Source organism: Mytilus edulis, chromosome 5, assembly GCF_963676685.1.
Source record: "Mytilus edulis chromosome 5, xbMytEdul2.2, whole genome shotgun sequence".
NCBI lineage: Eukaryota > Metazoa > Mollusca > Bivalvia > Mytilida > Mytilidae > Mytilus > Mytilus edulis.
Genome location: NC_092348.1, coordinates 16,569,079 through 16,587,385, shown reverse-complemented (window position 1 = coordinate 16,587,385; position 18,307 = coordinate 16,569,079). Strand labels below are relative to the sequence as shown.

Below are 18,307 nucleotides of genomic sequence, written 5' to 3'. Positions count from 1 at the left end.
ACTGCGTATGATGAATTTCAAATGTTGATACACGGGGAAATGGAAAACAAATTACCGAAGAAATCTTTTAATAACGGAATAAGTAAACGTAAAAAAACTTTATATAAACCATATTGGAATGATGATTTAACGAATCATTGGAACAAGGCTTGTGAAGCTGAAAAAAGATGGTTAAAATGGTAAGGTTCAAATAGTGTTAAAAAGAAGTACAAAACAGAATTTTGTGATGCTCGAAAAACTTTTGATAGAATAAATCGGAAATATAAACGGAAATATGCGAAAGACGAACAATACAAACTTGAACAGAAACTGGAATCCTTTAATAAAGATGAATTTGTGAGGTCCATCGGCAAAACCGGAATAGTAAATGAACGGAAAACATGCGTGCCATGGGCAGTCGTTGATGAAAATGGAAACGTGAAAATGGACAAAGAAGATGTTCTGAACAAATGGAAAAACGATTTTCATACATTATTTACAAGTGAATCTACAGAAAACCAACGAGCAAATGACACTTTTGATTCAAATTTAGATGTAACTAAGTTAAATGAGACAATTACACGAGAGGAAGTTTTACTAGCCGTTGCGCATGCGAAAAACAAGAAAGCTGCGGGGATTGATAATATACCAGCCGAAGTTTTAAAGAATGATGCCGCTATTGAATTGCTGTACAAAATTATTCAGGGTTGTTTTGAACTCGGACAGGTACCAAATGAGTGGACAAGTGGGATTATAAATCCAATTTTAAAACCTGGAGCAAACGACGACAGATGTCCTCTGAATTACCGTGGCATAACTTTAATATCCGTACCGTGCAAAATATACTGTACAGTACTTAATAATCGTCTAAGCAAATGGCTTGAAGAAAATGACTGTCTCTGTGATGAGCAGAATGGATTTCGGCGTGGACGCAGTTGTGAAGAACACATTTTCGCATTATATTCAATTCTAAATGACAGAAAAATCAGCCGTAAATCAACATACGTATGTTTCTTGGATATGAAAAAAGCGTTTGATACTGTAAGGCGGGATTTGCTTTGGTACAAGCTTCAAGTTATGGGAATTCATGGCCAATTTTTAAATGCAATAAAATCATTATATGAAGATGTTCAGTGCACGGTTCGAGTGAATAATATGCTAACACCGTGGTTTGATGTGTCATCTGGAGTTAAACAGGGATGTATTCTCTCGCCTACATTATTCTCTGTATATATAAATGACTTAGCCGACCGTATCAACAGTCTTGACTGTGGAGTGTCTTTAAGTGAAAGAACATTAAGCATTTTGCTTTATGCTGATGACATTGCCTTATTCGCACCGGACGAACAAAGTTTAGAGCGCATGCTTAATGTCCTGACAGACTGGTGCTCATCTTGGAAGTTGTCTATAAACCCAGAAAAGACTAAAGTTGTACACTTTAGACCGCAATCGTTTGATATTTCAGACTTTAATTTTACATGTAGTAATTATGATTTAACAATAACTGATTCTTATAAATACCTTGGGATCTGGCTTGACGAACACCTTACATTTACAAAAAAATACCAAGGAACTAGCAAAATCAGCAAGCCGAGCTTTAGGGGCTGTTTTTGGACGTTTTATTTCATCCGGTGGTATGTCATATAAAGATTATACAAAATTGTACAACTCAATGGTGGAGCCTATTTTAATGTACGGAAGTGGAATTTGGGGAACAAAATCGTTTAGTGTAATAAACTCTGTGCAAAATAAAGCCTGTAAGTACTTTTTATCAGTTGGTAGAAATACGTCTAATATTTCTACTATGGGCGACTTAGGATGGACATCATGTTTGAATAAACAGCGTGTTTCATGCGTTCGGCTTCTGTGTAAACTAACACGAATGGATCAAAGTAGAACTGTATATGATATTTGGAGTTGGATATCACGTCGACGTAAAGGCTGGAATACGGAGGTGAACAAGATGGTGAACTTATTGGAAATTAGAAACATTGTTAGTGATGTATCATTAAGTACAAAAGTAGTCATGAAAAAAGTCACTGAACAAGTTAACATCTTAAATAATACAGAATGGCAGAGAGAACTCTTTAACGATCGCGGAAAAGACAATGGAAATAAACTTAGGACATATAGGCAATACAAAAGCAACTGTTCCGTGGAACCGTATGTGTCAAAAATTATTCCATGGTCGTACCGACGTGTAATGGCCCTGTTTCGTGCAGGCTCGCTCCCGTTAGCCATCGAGACTGGAAGATACACCAAGCCGCCAATACCTGTTGAAGACCGTTTATGTGTTTATTGCTCTGACAAAAGTGTTGAAACTGAGAAACATTTTTTATTGAACTGTTGTCTATATAATGACCTTTACTCAGAATGTTCACAACATATTAATAGTTTTGAAAATTTGAACGACGATTTAAAATTTATACAAATCATGAATTGCTCCGAGATACAGCCATTTTTATGTAAAAGTATTCATAAGTTTTTTATGCGACGTAAATTATTTACATAATTTTTAACTATTTTCATGCGACATAAATTTTTTACTTAAATTTTTTAACAGTGGACAATTATTTTAATTCAATTAGTTTATTTAAATTATGCATATCAGTTGATTTTTCCCCGCAATATCTTAATGTAAATATTTTCACATATATGTGTGAAGGTTTAGATGTATGTATGTGTGAAGTTTTAGATGTATGTAAAGTAAATATTTTTTACGAAACATTTTTAAATATATTTACTTAAGTTTTATTCATCATGTTGAAAATACTCTAAAATCATAGTTATTAGTTTTAAAAATACAGTATTTCAAAGTATCGTTGGATTTTTAAGAACATGTATATATATTTTGTGCAATGTGTCTCATAAGCCAAATGATATGGCTGGGTATTGATTGTTCTATGTATGTTTTAATATTGTTGTATGATATGTATGTCAATCAATATGTGACACAATAATAAAATAGATTATTATTATTTATTTTTATTTTAACTATACAGAAAATTTTAAAGAAATCTTAATCAACACATCATGGGCTTCACAAGGGTGTCTCAAATTGTTCCTATGGTATTTCATTCTCTCATAAATCTCTAATTAGTGTAAACATCCTAACCACATAAAAGTAGATGATGTTTAATTAAGCGTAAAATTTGTTCTATACATTCTATCTGAAATCTGAGACATCATTTTGTAGATAATGGCCATAGGAACAACATATAATAAAATCAACCCTCTAGGGATACCTATGCAGAAGCTAATTTCATTTGAAAGTGGAAATTTGGTGAAAAATATTTTAGACACAGTTAACATTATAATTGGTGCATAACACTAAAATTGCATTAATTTGAAAGAATTATCTGTTAGCTATCCATAACTACCACATTTATAAATTTTCAAGCATTATTAAGAAAGTTACAGCATTTTAAAACTTGGGCATCGGAGTTATAAAATCTTTGTATCATGCTACCTTAAAGAGTCTTACTTTAACTAAGTCTTCTACTTAAAGGTCAGCTTTTAAGCTATATTTGATCTAATTACCCTGTTTGGCCTTTGCTAAATATTATACCTGTTGTAGCTATATTGTCCACCAAGAAAAATCTCTTTACTAAATGCCATTCTTTACTGTCAGATTCTGTTCAAAATAAAGTAATAAATGCATATCTAATTATCTTCTCTCTGCAAAGTCATTTTGCTTATCATACACATATATATATATATATATACAGTATAAAAAACAAATAATTTGAAATTAGAGGTGATTTTTTTAGAAATAAATATTAATCAAAAAATAAATATACATGCATTCGTGAATTAATGTGTTGTTCGGTCACTCGTCGAATACTTTTCTCTATTTGAATTCTTCGATAAGTTATTCTACAAATATTTTCTAAGTTTTGGCCAAATAGCATTTCCATGTGTTTTCAAATCATGAGACCAATTCTGCAATGTTAAAAATATATGAAAAGGAATGATCCAAGTTATATCTTTTACTGACACTTATGACTTTTTTCTCTTGACAAAAATTAACAAGTCATGAAATGTTTTAACACAGTACTACATGTGGAATTTATTCACTATGAAGTTCCTTTTCTATTGACTCTATGAATCTCCCTTTAATGATACAAAATTGTATCTTGTTTTAAGTACTGAGCTTTAATGTTGTAAAAGATAAGCAAAGGGAGTTAACTTACCTTGATTTACATTCCGTCTGTTGTGCAAGTAGTCATTAAGCTTTATTGGTACTGGATAAATTTGTCGTCCATCCTCAAGCTCAAAATCAAGGACTTGTATAGAGTTAAAGACTTAAATTGTTTCCAAAAAATTCTTAACATTTTCAACTAGAAGCTCCAAAGAGCCTGTGTTGTTACCTTGGTCTATATACATATCTAACAATGAATACTCTCAAACATTGAAGACGGGAATAAAAATCTCTATTTTGTTGATCTTGAATTGCTGATCATTTAGCAGATAGTTGCCTCATTGATGATCATACCACATCTCTTTATTCTTATATGAAACTGCTATTTTTCTAAAAACAAATCAATTGCAATGAGAAACAAAACTTAAATATAACTGGTCTTATTGATGAGTATATATTGCATAGCAGTCATAAAAGGATACACAGATCATAAAACTCTGGTTTATATTTGGTTTTATCCCACAAATCTATTGCTGGAATGGAACACTGCAAATAAAATCAATAGTTAAAACAAATACTAATATATAATCCAATCAGTTTCTTGAAATCATGCTAACATTATATCTGATTCTCTGATTTGTCAATTTTTCCGACACAAAAAGGGCAGGAATTGAATTAATTTTTTTAACAACAACTCATTTCCCTCCCCTTTGTAGCTATTACAATAGTGTGAACCAACAATGATAGACAAATTCTTCAAACTCACTTTATCTCTACAACATTTTCAAGATTTTCTTATTCATGCAATTGTTTAATTTATCTACATTGCACTTGACAGTATTGTTAGAATGATTTACGTAATAGCTCTTCAGTGGGTTTTTTCTAATATAACATGGTTTGTTGGTTTTTATTTGCTCTACAAGTTTTTGAGTAAAATAAATCCATAATTTTACAATTTTGAAAGGTTATTAACTTAAAAGTTGAATTTATATAATGGAGTACAAAACATGAAAAAATAATACTTTGAGTCACTGATGAAATCCTAAGAAATCTTACTGAATGTGAGTAGTATGTGCCAAAAACAAAGGCTGCATTAAGTCGAGTAGTGGTGTCTGAGCACAGCTGAATTTTGCCCCCCAGTACTGAGTCTATTCCAAGGAACTCTCCATTCTGTGTATAGCTAGCTGCTAGTATCTTGATTTTCATTGGAGGATCAAAGGTGTAGGTTGTAGTTATAGACTCATCATCAAGTACTCTATCTCCATCCTGTGCTATTAAACCATCTCGCGTGAAGTACATATCCGGCAGAAAGTTTTTCCTGAAAATATAAAACAATTATATCATCTCGTGTGAAGTACATGTCAGGCAAAAATGTTTTCCTGAAAATATAAAACAATTATATCATTTCGTGTGAAGTATATATTAGGCAAAATGTTTTTCCTGAAAATATTAACCAATTAAACCATCTTGCACAAAGTACATATCAGGCAAAAATGTTTTTCCTAAAAATATAAAACTATACCAACTTTAGTGAATTAAATATCAGGCAAAAATGCATTCCTAATAGAGTTCAATTAAAATATCAAACAATTATACTGCTTCAACAGACAATCTCCAGTTACAGCGTGTAAGTAGCTTTTAGTTGTTTAAAGAACTGCCAAATATGGTCAATTTATTTGGATTATGGAAGAAGCAGCAATTTTTCAGTTCTTTGTCTTAAGATTTCAAAATATGTAAATATAAGCTGGTATATTTCGTAGAGTTTTTGGGCAAATACTGATTATTTTAGAATTTTTTTTTGTAATATCAAATATTTTTATTTTAAAAAATAAAATAAAAACCACATACCAGTCAGCCAGATTATCCCGTATGATATTCTTGTACAGGTTACATGCTGAAGTCTTTTGTAAACTATCTTCATATTCAAAGAATGTCAATGCACACATATTACCTAATGTCTGGCATGCCGTCTCATTTTTGTTCTGAAATTATATACAAGGTCAATATTAATGCATTGAAAAGAACATATAGTATTTCAATGACATGAGTTTTTACTGTGAGATTTATGAAATGCTTTTCTGTTTTATCATTTGCACTATTATAAGACTTTCATATGAACTGCAATTTTTTTCTCAAATTATAAAGAATCAGCAAATAGTCTCATTATTCATATAAAAGTAATCATCCTTTTCTTATTCTTCAAGGAAAAAACTAAAAAGATCTCTTAGATAAAAATATTCCTTGTCATGAATTTACTTTGAAGTAGCTTTGCATTTGACTATGCTGGTTCTAGAATATTCCATAAAGAATCCATATTCACATTCAAATGCTTGTTGACAAAATATTTAAAAAATGTTAATCCATTTTTTCATAAAATTAAAATCAATTTGATATTAGAAAACAATGACTATTATTTTTACAATTCTACAAGATATTGGTGTGTATTTTTTGTAATCCTATGCTTCAGCTAGCATTTTCAAACTTTATTAAACATAAAAATACTAATTTGACAAAGTTATCACTTAAAATGTCCATTTGCATTGTGATTTGCCTAGTTCTACATATAGCATGACTTACTTCTTGACACATAAGATAAGATGCCTTCAATTGTTTATCTAAAAGCTCAGAGAATTGTGCAGCGAAACCATTCTGTAAATAAAATAAACTTAAAATCAACTTTATGTAAATTTTGTAATTATTGGGTACATTTATAATTGTGATTTCTGAAGAATGCACAATCTTTTTTTAAAGGTTTAGTATTGCAATTTTAGATAAAGCTGCATCCATTACAATCATTTCTGAATTTACAATCTGCTTTTTAAACTAATACCTGTCAGATTTTTGTCTTAATTTCTTCTTAAAAATCGAAAGAATAAAACATGTATGCAGGAAAAGCATTAAGAAAATAAGTAATATGATTGTCAAACAACAAAAGGAGCAATAAACTACCTAAATTGAATCACGACATCAAATTTCAAAGCCAAAAAAAAAGGAGGAACAACATATCATGACACACTTAACAGAAACCAAAGATTTTACATAGTCATTCAACCAAAACTAGGGGATTTTCTCATAGGGGAATATATATTACAGTGGGAGACAACAATATCATTACTAAAAATTAATTTGACTTTTTTGAGACCACAGTTTTGAACATTATCATTTTTTCTACCATAGTATATCAACCTTAAAAAATAAATATTAACTATAAACAGTATATCGTAATCAATAAAAATCTATATAACAGTTTGGCTACTTACTGTGAGTGGTACAGTTGTGAGGACATTAGTGAGTGTAGGCAAAGATGGAAGGCATAAACCATCAGCCTGAAATATAGACACATTATTATAGTTTTTAGCAACAAAAGAAATTAAATTACAGGTCAATGTTAATCTTGCCAAAAAATCATTTATATCTAATAAATTTATAAATTAAGGGAGAATATGCACCAACTTGCATACAAAGTTATAAAGGGACATAAATGAAGAACTGTAAAAGTGTAGCTACCCAAATTTGTACTTGATCTGAGTTGTGTGGTAGTTAACATTGTGAATAAGTTTCTTAACATTTGGTTGAGGCAAACTAAAGTTAGAGAATAGAAAGGGAAAATTTAGTAATTTTACATTTGTAAAGGGGCATAATTCTAAATAATTAAAGTGACACCACCAAAATTGAAGATCTATATATCTTTTGTGGTAATAAGTATTGTGTCCACTTTTATAACATTTGGTTGAGGGAAACTAAAGTTAGAGACATTTGTGCAGACATACGTGCCGACGTATGTGCGGATGTACAGTAGAGATGGACAAGGGTAAAACTTAATGCCCCCTCCACTATGGTGGAGCATAAAAACTGATATTTTCTAAATTATTGGGGTTCATGACAGTTGCATACAATTTTCTTCCGTCAATTAAAAGTTGCCAAGATACATGTATTCATACTGCATGCTGGAGACATTTTTCTTGCGAAGAGAAAATATAATTGTAATGTTTTTTATTAAATTCTGTTTGCTGGGGTCAGTTGGTATGTATTACTGTCTGTATAAACCAACCTTTTGAGCATCAATACAAGTACACGTAGTAAGGCCTACTGTGGTTTTCAAATAATCTGTACATCTCACACATCTGAAATACATAAGATAAAGTTATTTGAGATAAAGTAAACATCTTTAACTATAAAGTGTAATCAACAATTTGTAACTTCATGTATGTAATAAGTGTTAATTGAGAAATTATTGTGCATTTATTATTGTAATTTCAGGAAAATCTGTCATACAAATACATGATTCAGATTCAGAGAAGTTGCGTTCTTATCATTGTGATACTCATCAAGTCACCTTTATCAACAAATATGAACATAATTAGGTTTCCTTGTTTTTGGTTAAAGTCATATAAAACAAGCTTCTTGTGATTATTTTCTTAAGGATCTTATTGAACCAATGCATGCATCATACCACATCTTCTTATTTTAATAAATCTATATACTGAACAAGTCATCTGAGCACATTTTTCCCATTTATTACTTATCAATAACACAAAATAGAGTAAAAAATGTTTCTCTTAGTGATTGTAGATCAAAAGCTTTGGCTGATGATTACAATTCAGGAATATGTGCTGAAGTTTATCAATCTTTAACTTTGTAAACAATCACCACAGAAACATGGAGCATTTAGATAAAAGAGCATTTGCTGATCTTTTTTAAAGTTTTTCATGTGATCTCATTTGTTAAGGTTTATGACTCCTTCTGTAGCTATGTGAATTACGAAGTTTTCAAACTGAAATAGTATCAAAACAGCAAAGATAATGAATAGTAGAGATAGGCTATTTTGTACATATATCAAGGGGAAACGTCCTGCAAAGCTTTATTTTTTATTGTTTCGTTGCATTTAATAGCAAAATGGGATTTTGTGGCAAATAAATTCAAGATTTTTGCAGAAAATCCACAGCCTTTCCCCTTTTACTCTCACATTTGACAATTCGGTGCTTGATAAATAGAAGCTTATTGCATGCAGTGCTAGCAATGATTTCTTTAAAGCAAGTTTATAAATTTATATATTGGTTGAAACAAATATAAATATGAACCATTTCAAGTACACCTTCTAGGGTGTGCTTGACTTAAGTGACTCAGATCGAGTTTTTTTTTTTTAATTTAAAGGTTGTTAAGGACTTTTGAGCAGATATATCATGTTAAGGAGGGGTATTTGCGTAAAATACCAGTCAAGAGAATGTAAAATTTCGCGAGCCGTAAGGCGAGGGAAATTCATTTTCAAGACTGGTATTTTTCGCAAATAGCCCTCAGGAACATGACATATCTGTTTAATTACCAGTCAGGGGTGCTACTTAAACAAGTGATTTCATTATCACCTATTTCAGTGATTTGATAAATTAAGTTATCACCTATTTAAGTGATTTTGGTGTTTCCTTTGATCTTCAAATGCTAATTTCATTGATTTTCCATATTTTCACAAACTTTTCCATAACTTTCCTACATAGATCAATTATCCCTTTTTCTATGGATATTAACTTCACCAGTGCGCTTGGGCAGTATTAAAGTTAGTGCGCTAAAGCTTTTAAAAGTACCCTTGAGAATTGTTCTGTAATCAAATATTCATTAACTACTCTGACTATCAGATAAAGGTCAACAATATTAGGTAACCTGATTGGTTTTCTTAAGAGTTAGAATGATATAATTCAAGGTTATGTCCTGGTCTACAAATTATTCCAGAGAATGTATATTTTAAATAAATTGGAAAAACTGACAGGCTTATCAAGCAAAAGACCATTTCTAGATGTACATAGTTGTTTTTTCAATGGAATTCTTGTCTTTTTACCAATAAAAACATCAAGCTTGTGAGAAAAATATCAAGAAAAAGTTATAAACACTTATTGAAGTGATCTTCTCAAATTACTTGTTTCAGTGATTTTAAAAAGTCTGTGTCTATTCATAGATTTTTTTTAAATATTTCACAGCCAAAATCACTTGAAGAAGTGATTCTGAAATCACTTGTTTAAGTAGTACCCCTGACTGATTACACCGAATGTTGTCTTTCAAAAACGCATTGATGGTAGTGACGCTACAAGCGTCCAGTCTGATAGAGTATTTTTTGGCAAATACCACGACAGAGAGGGTAAAAAAAGCATATCCTTTTTGTATATACCCCGGCGGTGTTAAAAAATGAACGATATTCATTTGATAACAGTTAATTGGTGAAAAGTACACTGGCTATCAACCAATCAAAACCCAGGATTCTTACATAAGGTGTGATTATGTTAAAAATAAACATTGAGCACATCATAGAAAAAACAAGTGATTAATCTATGTTTAAAATATTATAACTAAAATTTCTGTATTAAAGTCTGTGGATTTTCTAAAAAAATCTTGGTTTTATTTGCCACAAAATCCCCTTTATCTATTAAATGCAATTTAACAATAAAAGATAAAGCTTTGCACGAAGGTTCCCCTTGGTATATGTACAAAATGGCCTGTCTCTATTATTCATTATCTTTGCTCTTTTGATACTATTGCAGTTTCAAAATTTCGTAATTCACTTGGCGACAGAAGGGATTTGTCATAACAGTTGTTTAATAATTTGGTGTATTCATTTTTTTTTTGCAGAATTGATAAACAGTATATTCTTTCCACATTTTGTTTTTCCTTAATACATCGCTGTTTTCAAAATCTATTGCAGTCTATGCAGAGTCTCTAATAAGAGGTATTGTGGGGAAGGTCACATATGGAATAGCTGTCTGTTAATTAAAGAGTACCAGTAAACAATGGTAAACAATCATTTTCAATACCAGTACATTTCTGAAGATTTTGTTCAAAAAAAGGATTTTCTATTAAAAAAAAGGTCTGTGTACATATGTTAAGAATTAAAACCTTAGCCATTCATTTATATAAAAAAAATATATTTGAAGTATCATATGACTATGAACAATATCTTTCTTCATGACTTTTCTGGTCCTCTCTGTGTTATATAATGTTATCAATACAGATTTTGCTAATTGCTAAAATCTTGTTTTCTACTTATAAAATAAAGCCTGTCACTTAAAACTAAAGATAAAAAAACTGTTCATTAAAAAAATTTAGAGAACGACCTCTTGTATATGATTCCTGATATATTGATTATTGATAAAAGCTAGCTATTGACAATATGTGTACCAAGAGAGCTATAATATTATCATTACTTTCTTTTGCAGAACTAAAACATACCTGGTGCCTGCTGAATTTAACCAGGTGTTGTCTTGACAGGGTCTGCAATCTCTTTCTCTTTGGTTTGTACCAGCATTTAGATATAAGTTGCCATTCAGCTCTCTTTCAACTTCAAATATACAATGTGTATAAAATTTCAAATATTTTATGATTAAAAAAAAATGTTGGTTATATGTTAATATGACAGAAACCAGGTAACTAGGCCTCCATTCAGCTTACTTTCAACTACAAATACATATACAATTTATATATAAACATTTTACACAAGAAATTGCACATGTTGTCCTGATAAAACCTTGGGCTCCACTCATAATTTAAAGTATTTAAAAATAAGCAGCTATGAACACAATCCATACATGATACTTCTGTCTTGTGCATAATGCAATTATTGTCAGAATAAAATCAAATTTGTATTGAGAAATCATCTTATCAGAAGTATATTTGTTCTGTATCCATTGATCTTTGAAAATTGCCTAAACTGTGACTGTTGTATCAGGCCAAAATTAAAAATATGTTCGCTTCCCCTCCCGCCACCCAGGTCTTATATAAGCCCCAGGGTCAAAAAATTCATTTCCACAAAAAAATCTGATTTTTTTTTATCCTGAATAATTTTTGAAAGTGCTTGTTAGCAAAAGGGTTGATAATCTAATCAAATACACTCAAATTGAGCACAAACAACTGATAAGTGGCTTCAACTGGACAAGTCAAACCATCCATGTGAACATGCTATGACATCCAGTTAAAAAAAAAAAAAATTTAAATGCCTGCCTGGTCAGTTTACAAAGGATTGACCCTGGGGAGGGGAAAAAGACATTCTTTTAAATGTGGCCTCAAAGAGATTCATAGCACTAGAACAACAAACCAGAAAAAAATCAAAATTAAAAGCAAACCTGCATTCACCAAATCAAACAATGATGTATAATTTGTAATAATTTGATCCATGCAAACAGGAGCATGTTAAGGATCTCCATAACATGCTTTATGATGGGGCAGTGTTAATACTGTTATTTTTAACTTCTCTATCACGATCATCATAGATAAATCTCCTTCTTGGACCTGTCATCTTTAAATAAATGTGCAATAGTTAAAAGTTGAAATCAGGGATCTCCAAGGCACAAAATATTGTGTTCATACTCCCAGCAGTGGATACAAGTTTGTAAATTATGTGAATTCTGAATTGAATTTTAAAACAATACCTGGAGTATTTTTGTCACCATAAGTAAAGCATTCCAAAAAACAAATTCCTGGAGTATTTTTGTCACCATAAGTAAAGCATTCCAAAAAACAAATTCCTCAAGTATTTTTGTCACCATAAGTAAAGCATTTTAACATGCTCAAATCAACAATTGCCTGGAGTATTTTTGTCACCATAAGTAAAGCATTTCAAATTAACAAATGCCTTGAGTATTTTTGTCACCATAATGAAAGCATTCCAAATTAACAAATGCCCTGAGTATTTTTGTCACCACAATGAAAGCATTCCAAATTAACAAATGCCCTGAGTATTTTTGTCACCATAATGAAAGCATTCCAAATAAACAAATACCTGGCGTAATTCTGGTTCCACATGTAAGACATTCACCATTAACAATACCAAGGGTACCGCAATCCACACAGCCCCAGCCATCAGCTGACCTAGCCTGTAATATACATTTATTTTAAAGTATGTTTAGATTTATATCTAGAAGGTTAAATGAAAGTGTAGATTAAAAGTGTAGTATAAAAAATGCAAACACTGTCCATGACAATTTTACTTTCTTAAAAGCCAATTCAACTTATAAACAAGAGGCTCTCAAGAGCCTGAATCGCTCACCTGGTAAACAATGCCTTATTAACTAAATTAATAAATTAATGTTTGTTGTAAATTAAACATTTTTGACAAAATAGAAAATAAAACACAAACTTTATTTTATACACCCTACTGATCATTCAAATGAAGTTTGGTTGAATTTGGTTGAGTAGTTTTAGAGGAGAAGATTTTTTAAAGTTAGCAAATATGATGAACAAATTGTGAAAAATTGTCATTAAAGGACAATAACCCCTTAAGGGGTCAATTGACAATTTTGGTCATATTAACTTATTTGTAGATCTTACTTTGCTGATCATTTTTGCTGTTTACAGTTTATCTTTATCTATAATAATATTCAAGGTAATGACCAAAAACTGCAAAATTTCCTTAAAATTACCAATTAAGTGGCAGCAACCCAACAATGGGTTGTTTGATTCATCTGAAAATTTCAGGGCTGATAGATCTTGACATAATGAACATTTTTACCCCAGTCAGATTTGCTCTAAATGCTTTAGTTTTTGAGATATAAGCCAAAAACTGCATTTGACCCCTATGTTCTATTTTAAGTAACGGTGGCCATGTTTTTTGACGGATCAAAAATCGAGGCACAAACTTTGTGCAGGATAATCTAAGGAACAATCATGCTAAGTTTCATCCAAATCCATTCAGTGGTTTCAGAGGAGAAGATGTTTGAAAAATTGTTAACGACGACAGACAGTGACGACGGACGCCAAGTGATGAGAAAAGCTCACATTTCCTTTTAGGAAAGGTGAGCTAATAATAATTTTCTCCAAGATGAAAAGTATGCATATGTAAGGGATTTAGTGTTAAAACCTCATAAAAAATATCAGAGAAACACACGACCTTGTACAATTCAAATATTTATATATATATTTTATATTTATACATTTTCAGCAAAATATTATAAAATCAAGTGAGAGAAAAAAAAGTAAATAAATAAGTGGGGTTTGCCACATCTCTGAAGTAGCAACTCTCAAATACTTTTTTATTTAACAAATAATACCTGTATGACTATTTCAATAGTTTATTTTACAATGTTATGTAAAATACTGTATGTTGTATCAATTATATATGTTATGTGTATATGCCCCCCTGGGGACCTAATTTGGAAAATAAAATTTATTTTATCTTATCTTATCTTATCTTATATCTTTAGAATTTCAGTATCTTTCACCTATATTCTAGCTATAGGTCCATGAGACTTATGAGGTTTTATAGCAAAAGTTCCCTCTGGAATACTTTAATACTTGACGTTAAATTAGAACTTAATTTACTGTACAAGATTGTCCAACAACTGCCAAATAATAGTTTTTTCACTTCATTGATGTAAAAGTCACTAATCATGCTAATCAGTTATTAATATATAAAACATGTAACATATACAGGTATCAAACTGTACATGCTGTAATGGACATATCCAAGAAAGTCATTAAACCCAGTGTTCCCCACAGGGTCTTAAAGCACCATGGAACCCTGATGCTATATTTTCTACCATAATGCTGTCCTGGATGGTTTTGTTATACAATCATGAATGTATAGGGGCCATGGTGCTATATTTTTTGGTAAACCAGTGCTACATGTATGTTAATTTCCATGTTGCTATTTAAAAATTCAGGGGAGAACACTGATTAACCACCGATTAGGCTCCACTATATGCCTACTGTCTACATCATGTACCAGTACATGAAGAAACACTTACCTGATTGGCTGGACATTTGGCACAAGTCACTTTTCCACCTCCAAAATTTCTTGTATAATAGTAACCAGGATTGCAAATACAATTTAAACCTGCAACAGATATTAATCTGGAATAAATATTTCTGTTCCTTCTATTGTATATCAAACATGACAGGCAAACTTGAATGATAATGGTATCAGTAATGTTATAAATTTAGATCAGGCATGGTAAGCAAATATATAGAGTATGTTAATTTGTAAAATAATAAAAAGTTAGACATGTTGATTTTTTTTTAAATCCTGTACACTTGTCACATGTTTTATATAAGGGTTGAACTGGTCAATGATATTGAAAAATGTGTTTCAGACATTGCTCTGGTTAGACCAAGAATTAAATTGGAATAGATTGAATGCCATGGTTTTTTTTACTTGACTGACCATGCTGACTTTGGTCCCTAGTACATGGAATTAACAAAAGTAGTGGGAACCAGTGAGTATATTTGTTAATCTCGGATGATGGGACGTCATGAACATGATTGATTAGTTTTTTAAGTTACAAACAATGCAGAGCAGAGTCGACTAGTGAACAACTCTTAATATTTTAAATAAACGGTCATGTCTATAATTGTAGTGGGTGACCATGAATAATTTTATTTTAATCAATTAGATAGTACATGTACTAAGGCCAAACAATTTCCTTATATTGGTAAATTTATAATGGGTATTTTTCACTGTAAACGCCTCAACCTGTTTAATCATATATGGTGATGTTTGAAAATGTTTTTTTTTTTTATTCTTAAGAATTTTAGAATTTAAATTTTCACATGGAGATACTGCGATATTTATGTATTTAATGTTTATGTCTATTAAATATGAGACTGTTTTATTTATCTTGGTTATTTGTTAAGGGGGTTCACGGGTCTAAATCATTTATATAGGATTTGTCTACATTTTTCTATAAATAAATTTTATCTTATAGCTAATAGAAAAATAAAATAAAAAAGTGGGGTCACCGTTTATTTGCGCTCACAATCAAAAAAAGAAATTTATAACAGAAATCGCTCAAATTTTACAATAATTTAGTTTAAGTACAGCTTATATGGAAATTATATTAAAAAATATAGGTCACCGATGAGTTAAAAAAGATATTTCAATTTTAAAGCCAAAAAATGGCATTTTTCCACCAAAGGGAGATAATTTGGAACTTTTTCAATGATCTATACATTTAAAAAGTCATCTGGAGATCACACGAAGTGATTATTTTTTTTTTTATTTTTGTACCCTATGATAAAGTAACAACTACAAAAGGTAACAAAATAAATTTGTAATGAAAAACAAATGTTTAATTTTTTTCTGAAATTTTTATACCCTCGAGCCTCCTTAAATGAGCGATAACATTGCTTGGTGCAGTTGTCGTATATCTTGTCATTTCAAGGTTTCTTTATATATACATCATTTATTGTTTATTTGTATTGTCCGTATGCCTGAAGTCCCAGAGTGAAACACAGACCAAACCCTCTCTACCAGTAACGCAAACGGCTGTGCTAGCGGGGTATAATTTCATGAGACAAATTTATTAAATTATGAAAAGGATATCTGTTTACATTGAATTATTTATCGTGAAGACTGCAGTGCAATCATCAGATCATTACAATACAATACTCAATAGTTGTTACCTAAGAGGGAGCATCTTAAAGTTGTATCCAAACTAAATTTATTTTTACACTAACTGAAGGAATGAAAAAAAATGTCCATCAAAATCCAAAAAAAGATTTTATCTTTCTAAAAAACAAAGTGCATTATAAATGTTTTATTCTGTTATCCGGCGTGACGTAGCAGCACTTAGATACAGCATCCGGGCATCACTGTAGGTGACGCTTTTCCATCGATACGCTGATCATCCTATATCCGAGGGGTATTTGAAATAATAGAGCCTGTTAATTATTGGTAATAAACATTTGTTATCAGGTGACAAGGTGTGAAAAAGATAAAAAAAAAAATCTTTTATCTTTGTCAATTGTCAATCTGAATTAACTATTTTAATTTTGATTAATAATTTTTACTTACGTTTATGAATGAAGCACTGATGAAGTCGATGCATATGTATATTTTTATATTTATCGAAAATTGAATTAATCTGATTCAAATTTTATCAAAACCTGGGACTGTTACTCTAACCATATGATGTCCCAGATTAAAATAAACTTTATATATTATATAGTATTATATGTCATTTTATAAATATTTCGAAACTTTGGTAATTACATATCTTTCAAATTCCGGGTAGTCTGTGTTCAAGGCAAGCCGTTTATACAATTACATGTATATTTATTGTACATTTAGAGTGAACCTTTAAAAACATTTACTTGTAATGAATTTTCAATAAAGTGTCATATTTTGACCGATTAATTAATTTGATACAGAAATTGTAGAAAAATTTATGCAACGCCACCATTACTGACCGGCTATAAACAGTTACGTTGGAAAACAAGAATTTTCACGTACCAGCACACACTGACTGAAATAGAACTCTCTGCATGTTAAACACGCTAAAAATAAGATACTTGTCTTACGTGATGTATCTAGCTTCTCTCAAGATCAAAATGCATCAGTACTACTTATGTGCCACAATTATGAGTTCAGAGGCACAAACAATTGCAAAGTCAACATGTACAATAAATTCTCAAACTGCAGGAGTTGGTTACATTGAAAGTGATATGCGGTACTATTGAATAGGGATGATCTCACCATGTTCAATTTCCGACACTCTATCACCAAATTTTGAAGCTATTGAAAAAAGTAAAATCACATTTAAATACTGAACTCCGAGGAAAATTAAAAAAAGAAAGTCCCTAATCAAATGGCAAAATCATAAGCCCAAACACATCAAACGAATGGATAACAACTGTCATATTCCTGACTTGGTACAGGCATTTTCTTATGTAGAAAGGGCTTTAACTTATTACATGTAAAACTTGAACATTACTGATTGCCAATTAGACAACTATCTACTAGAGACCAAATTACATATAAGTTAACAACTATAGGCTATCGTACGGCCTATAACAATGAGAAAAATCCATAACGCATAGTAAGCTATAAAAGGCCCCAAAATGAAAAATGTAAAAAATAAAATCAAACGAGAAAACTAACGACCTGATATAAGAACAAAACAAGAAACGAAAAACAAATATGATATACAGCAACAACCATCGGCTGAATACAGGCTCCTAATTTGGACTCTATACACACACAGAATGTGGCGGGATAAACTTGTTTGCTGGCGTCATTAATTCTATTAACCTCCAGAACATGACTGTCATGAAGGGTTGAAGTAAGAATTCTACATTGTTATGGATAATTCTTGAAAGGTACATATTGTCAATGTCACGAATAGCTGATTATGAAAATGCAAGAGGTGTGATTGTTTTACACGTCGCTTATAAGGTAACTTGAAACTAAACACTTTTGTTTGTAAGCCAAGCTTA

At 30.9% G+C, this 18,307-nt stretch overlaps 1 protein-coding gene across 1 annotated transcript in view; it reads right to left on the bottom strand.

Moving 5' to 3' along the window:
• LOC139523108 (meckelin-like) overlaps nt 1-18,307 on the bottom strand; it is a 39,434-nt gene that overhangs the window by 15,397 nt on the left and 5,730 nt on the right. The window contains exons 2-12 of the mRNA XM_071316887.1: nt 14,842-14,930; nt 12,879-12,972; nt 11,333-11,441; nt 8,172-8,244; nt 7,381-7,446; nt 6,698-6,769; nt 5,969-6,102; nt 5,177-5,438; nt 4,603-4,666; nt 4,173-4,265; nt 3,548-3,613 (exon numbers count right to left, since the gene is read on the bottom strand). Coding sequence (XP_071172988.1) covers nt 3,548-3,613; nt 4,173-4,265; nt 4,603-4,666; nt 5,177-5,438; nt 5,969-6,102; nt 6,698-6,769; nt 7,381-7,446; nt 8,172-8,244; nt 11,333-11,441; nt 12,879-12,972; nt 14,842-14,930 — 1,122 coding nt within the window. The remainder of the gene's footprint in view (nt 1-3,547; nt 3,614-4,172; nt 4,266-4,602; nt 4,667-5,176; nt 5,439-5,968; nt 6,103-6,697; nt 6,770-7,380; nt 7,447-8,171; nt 8,245-11,332; nt 11,442-12,878; nt 12,973-14,841; nt 14,931-18,307) is intronic.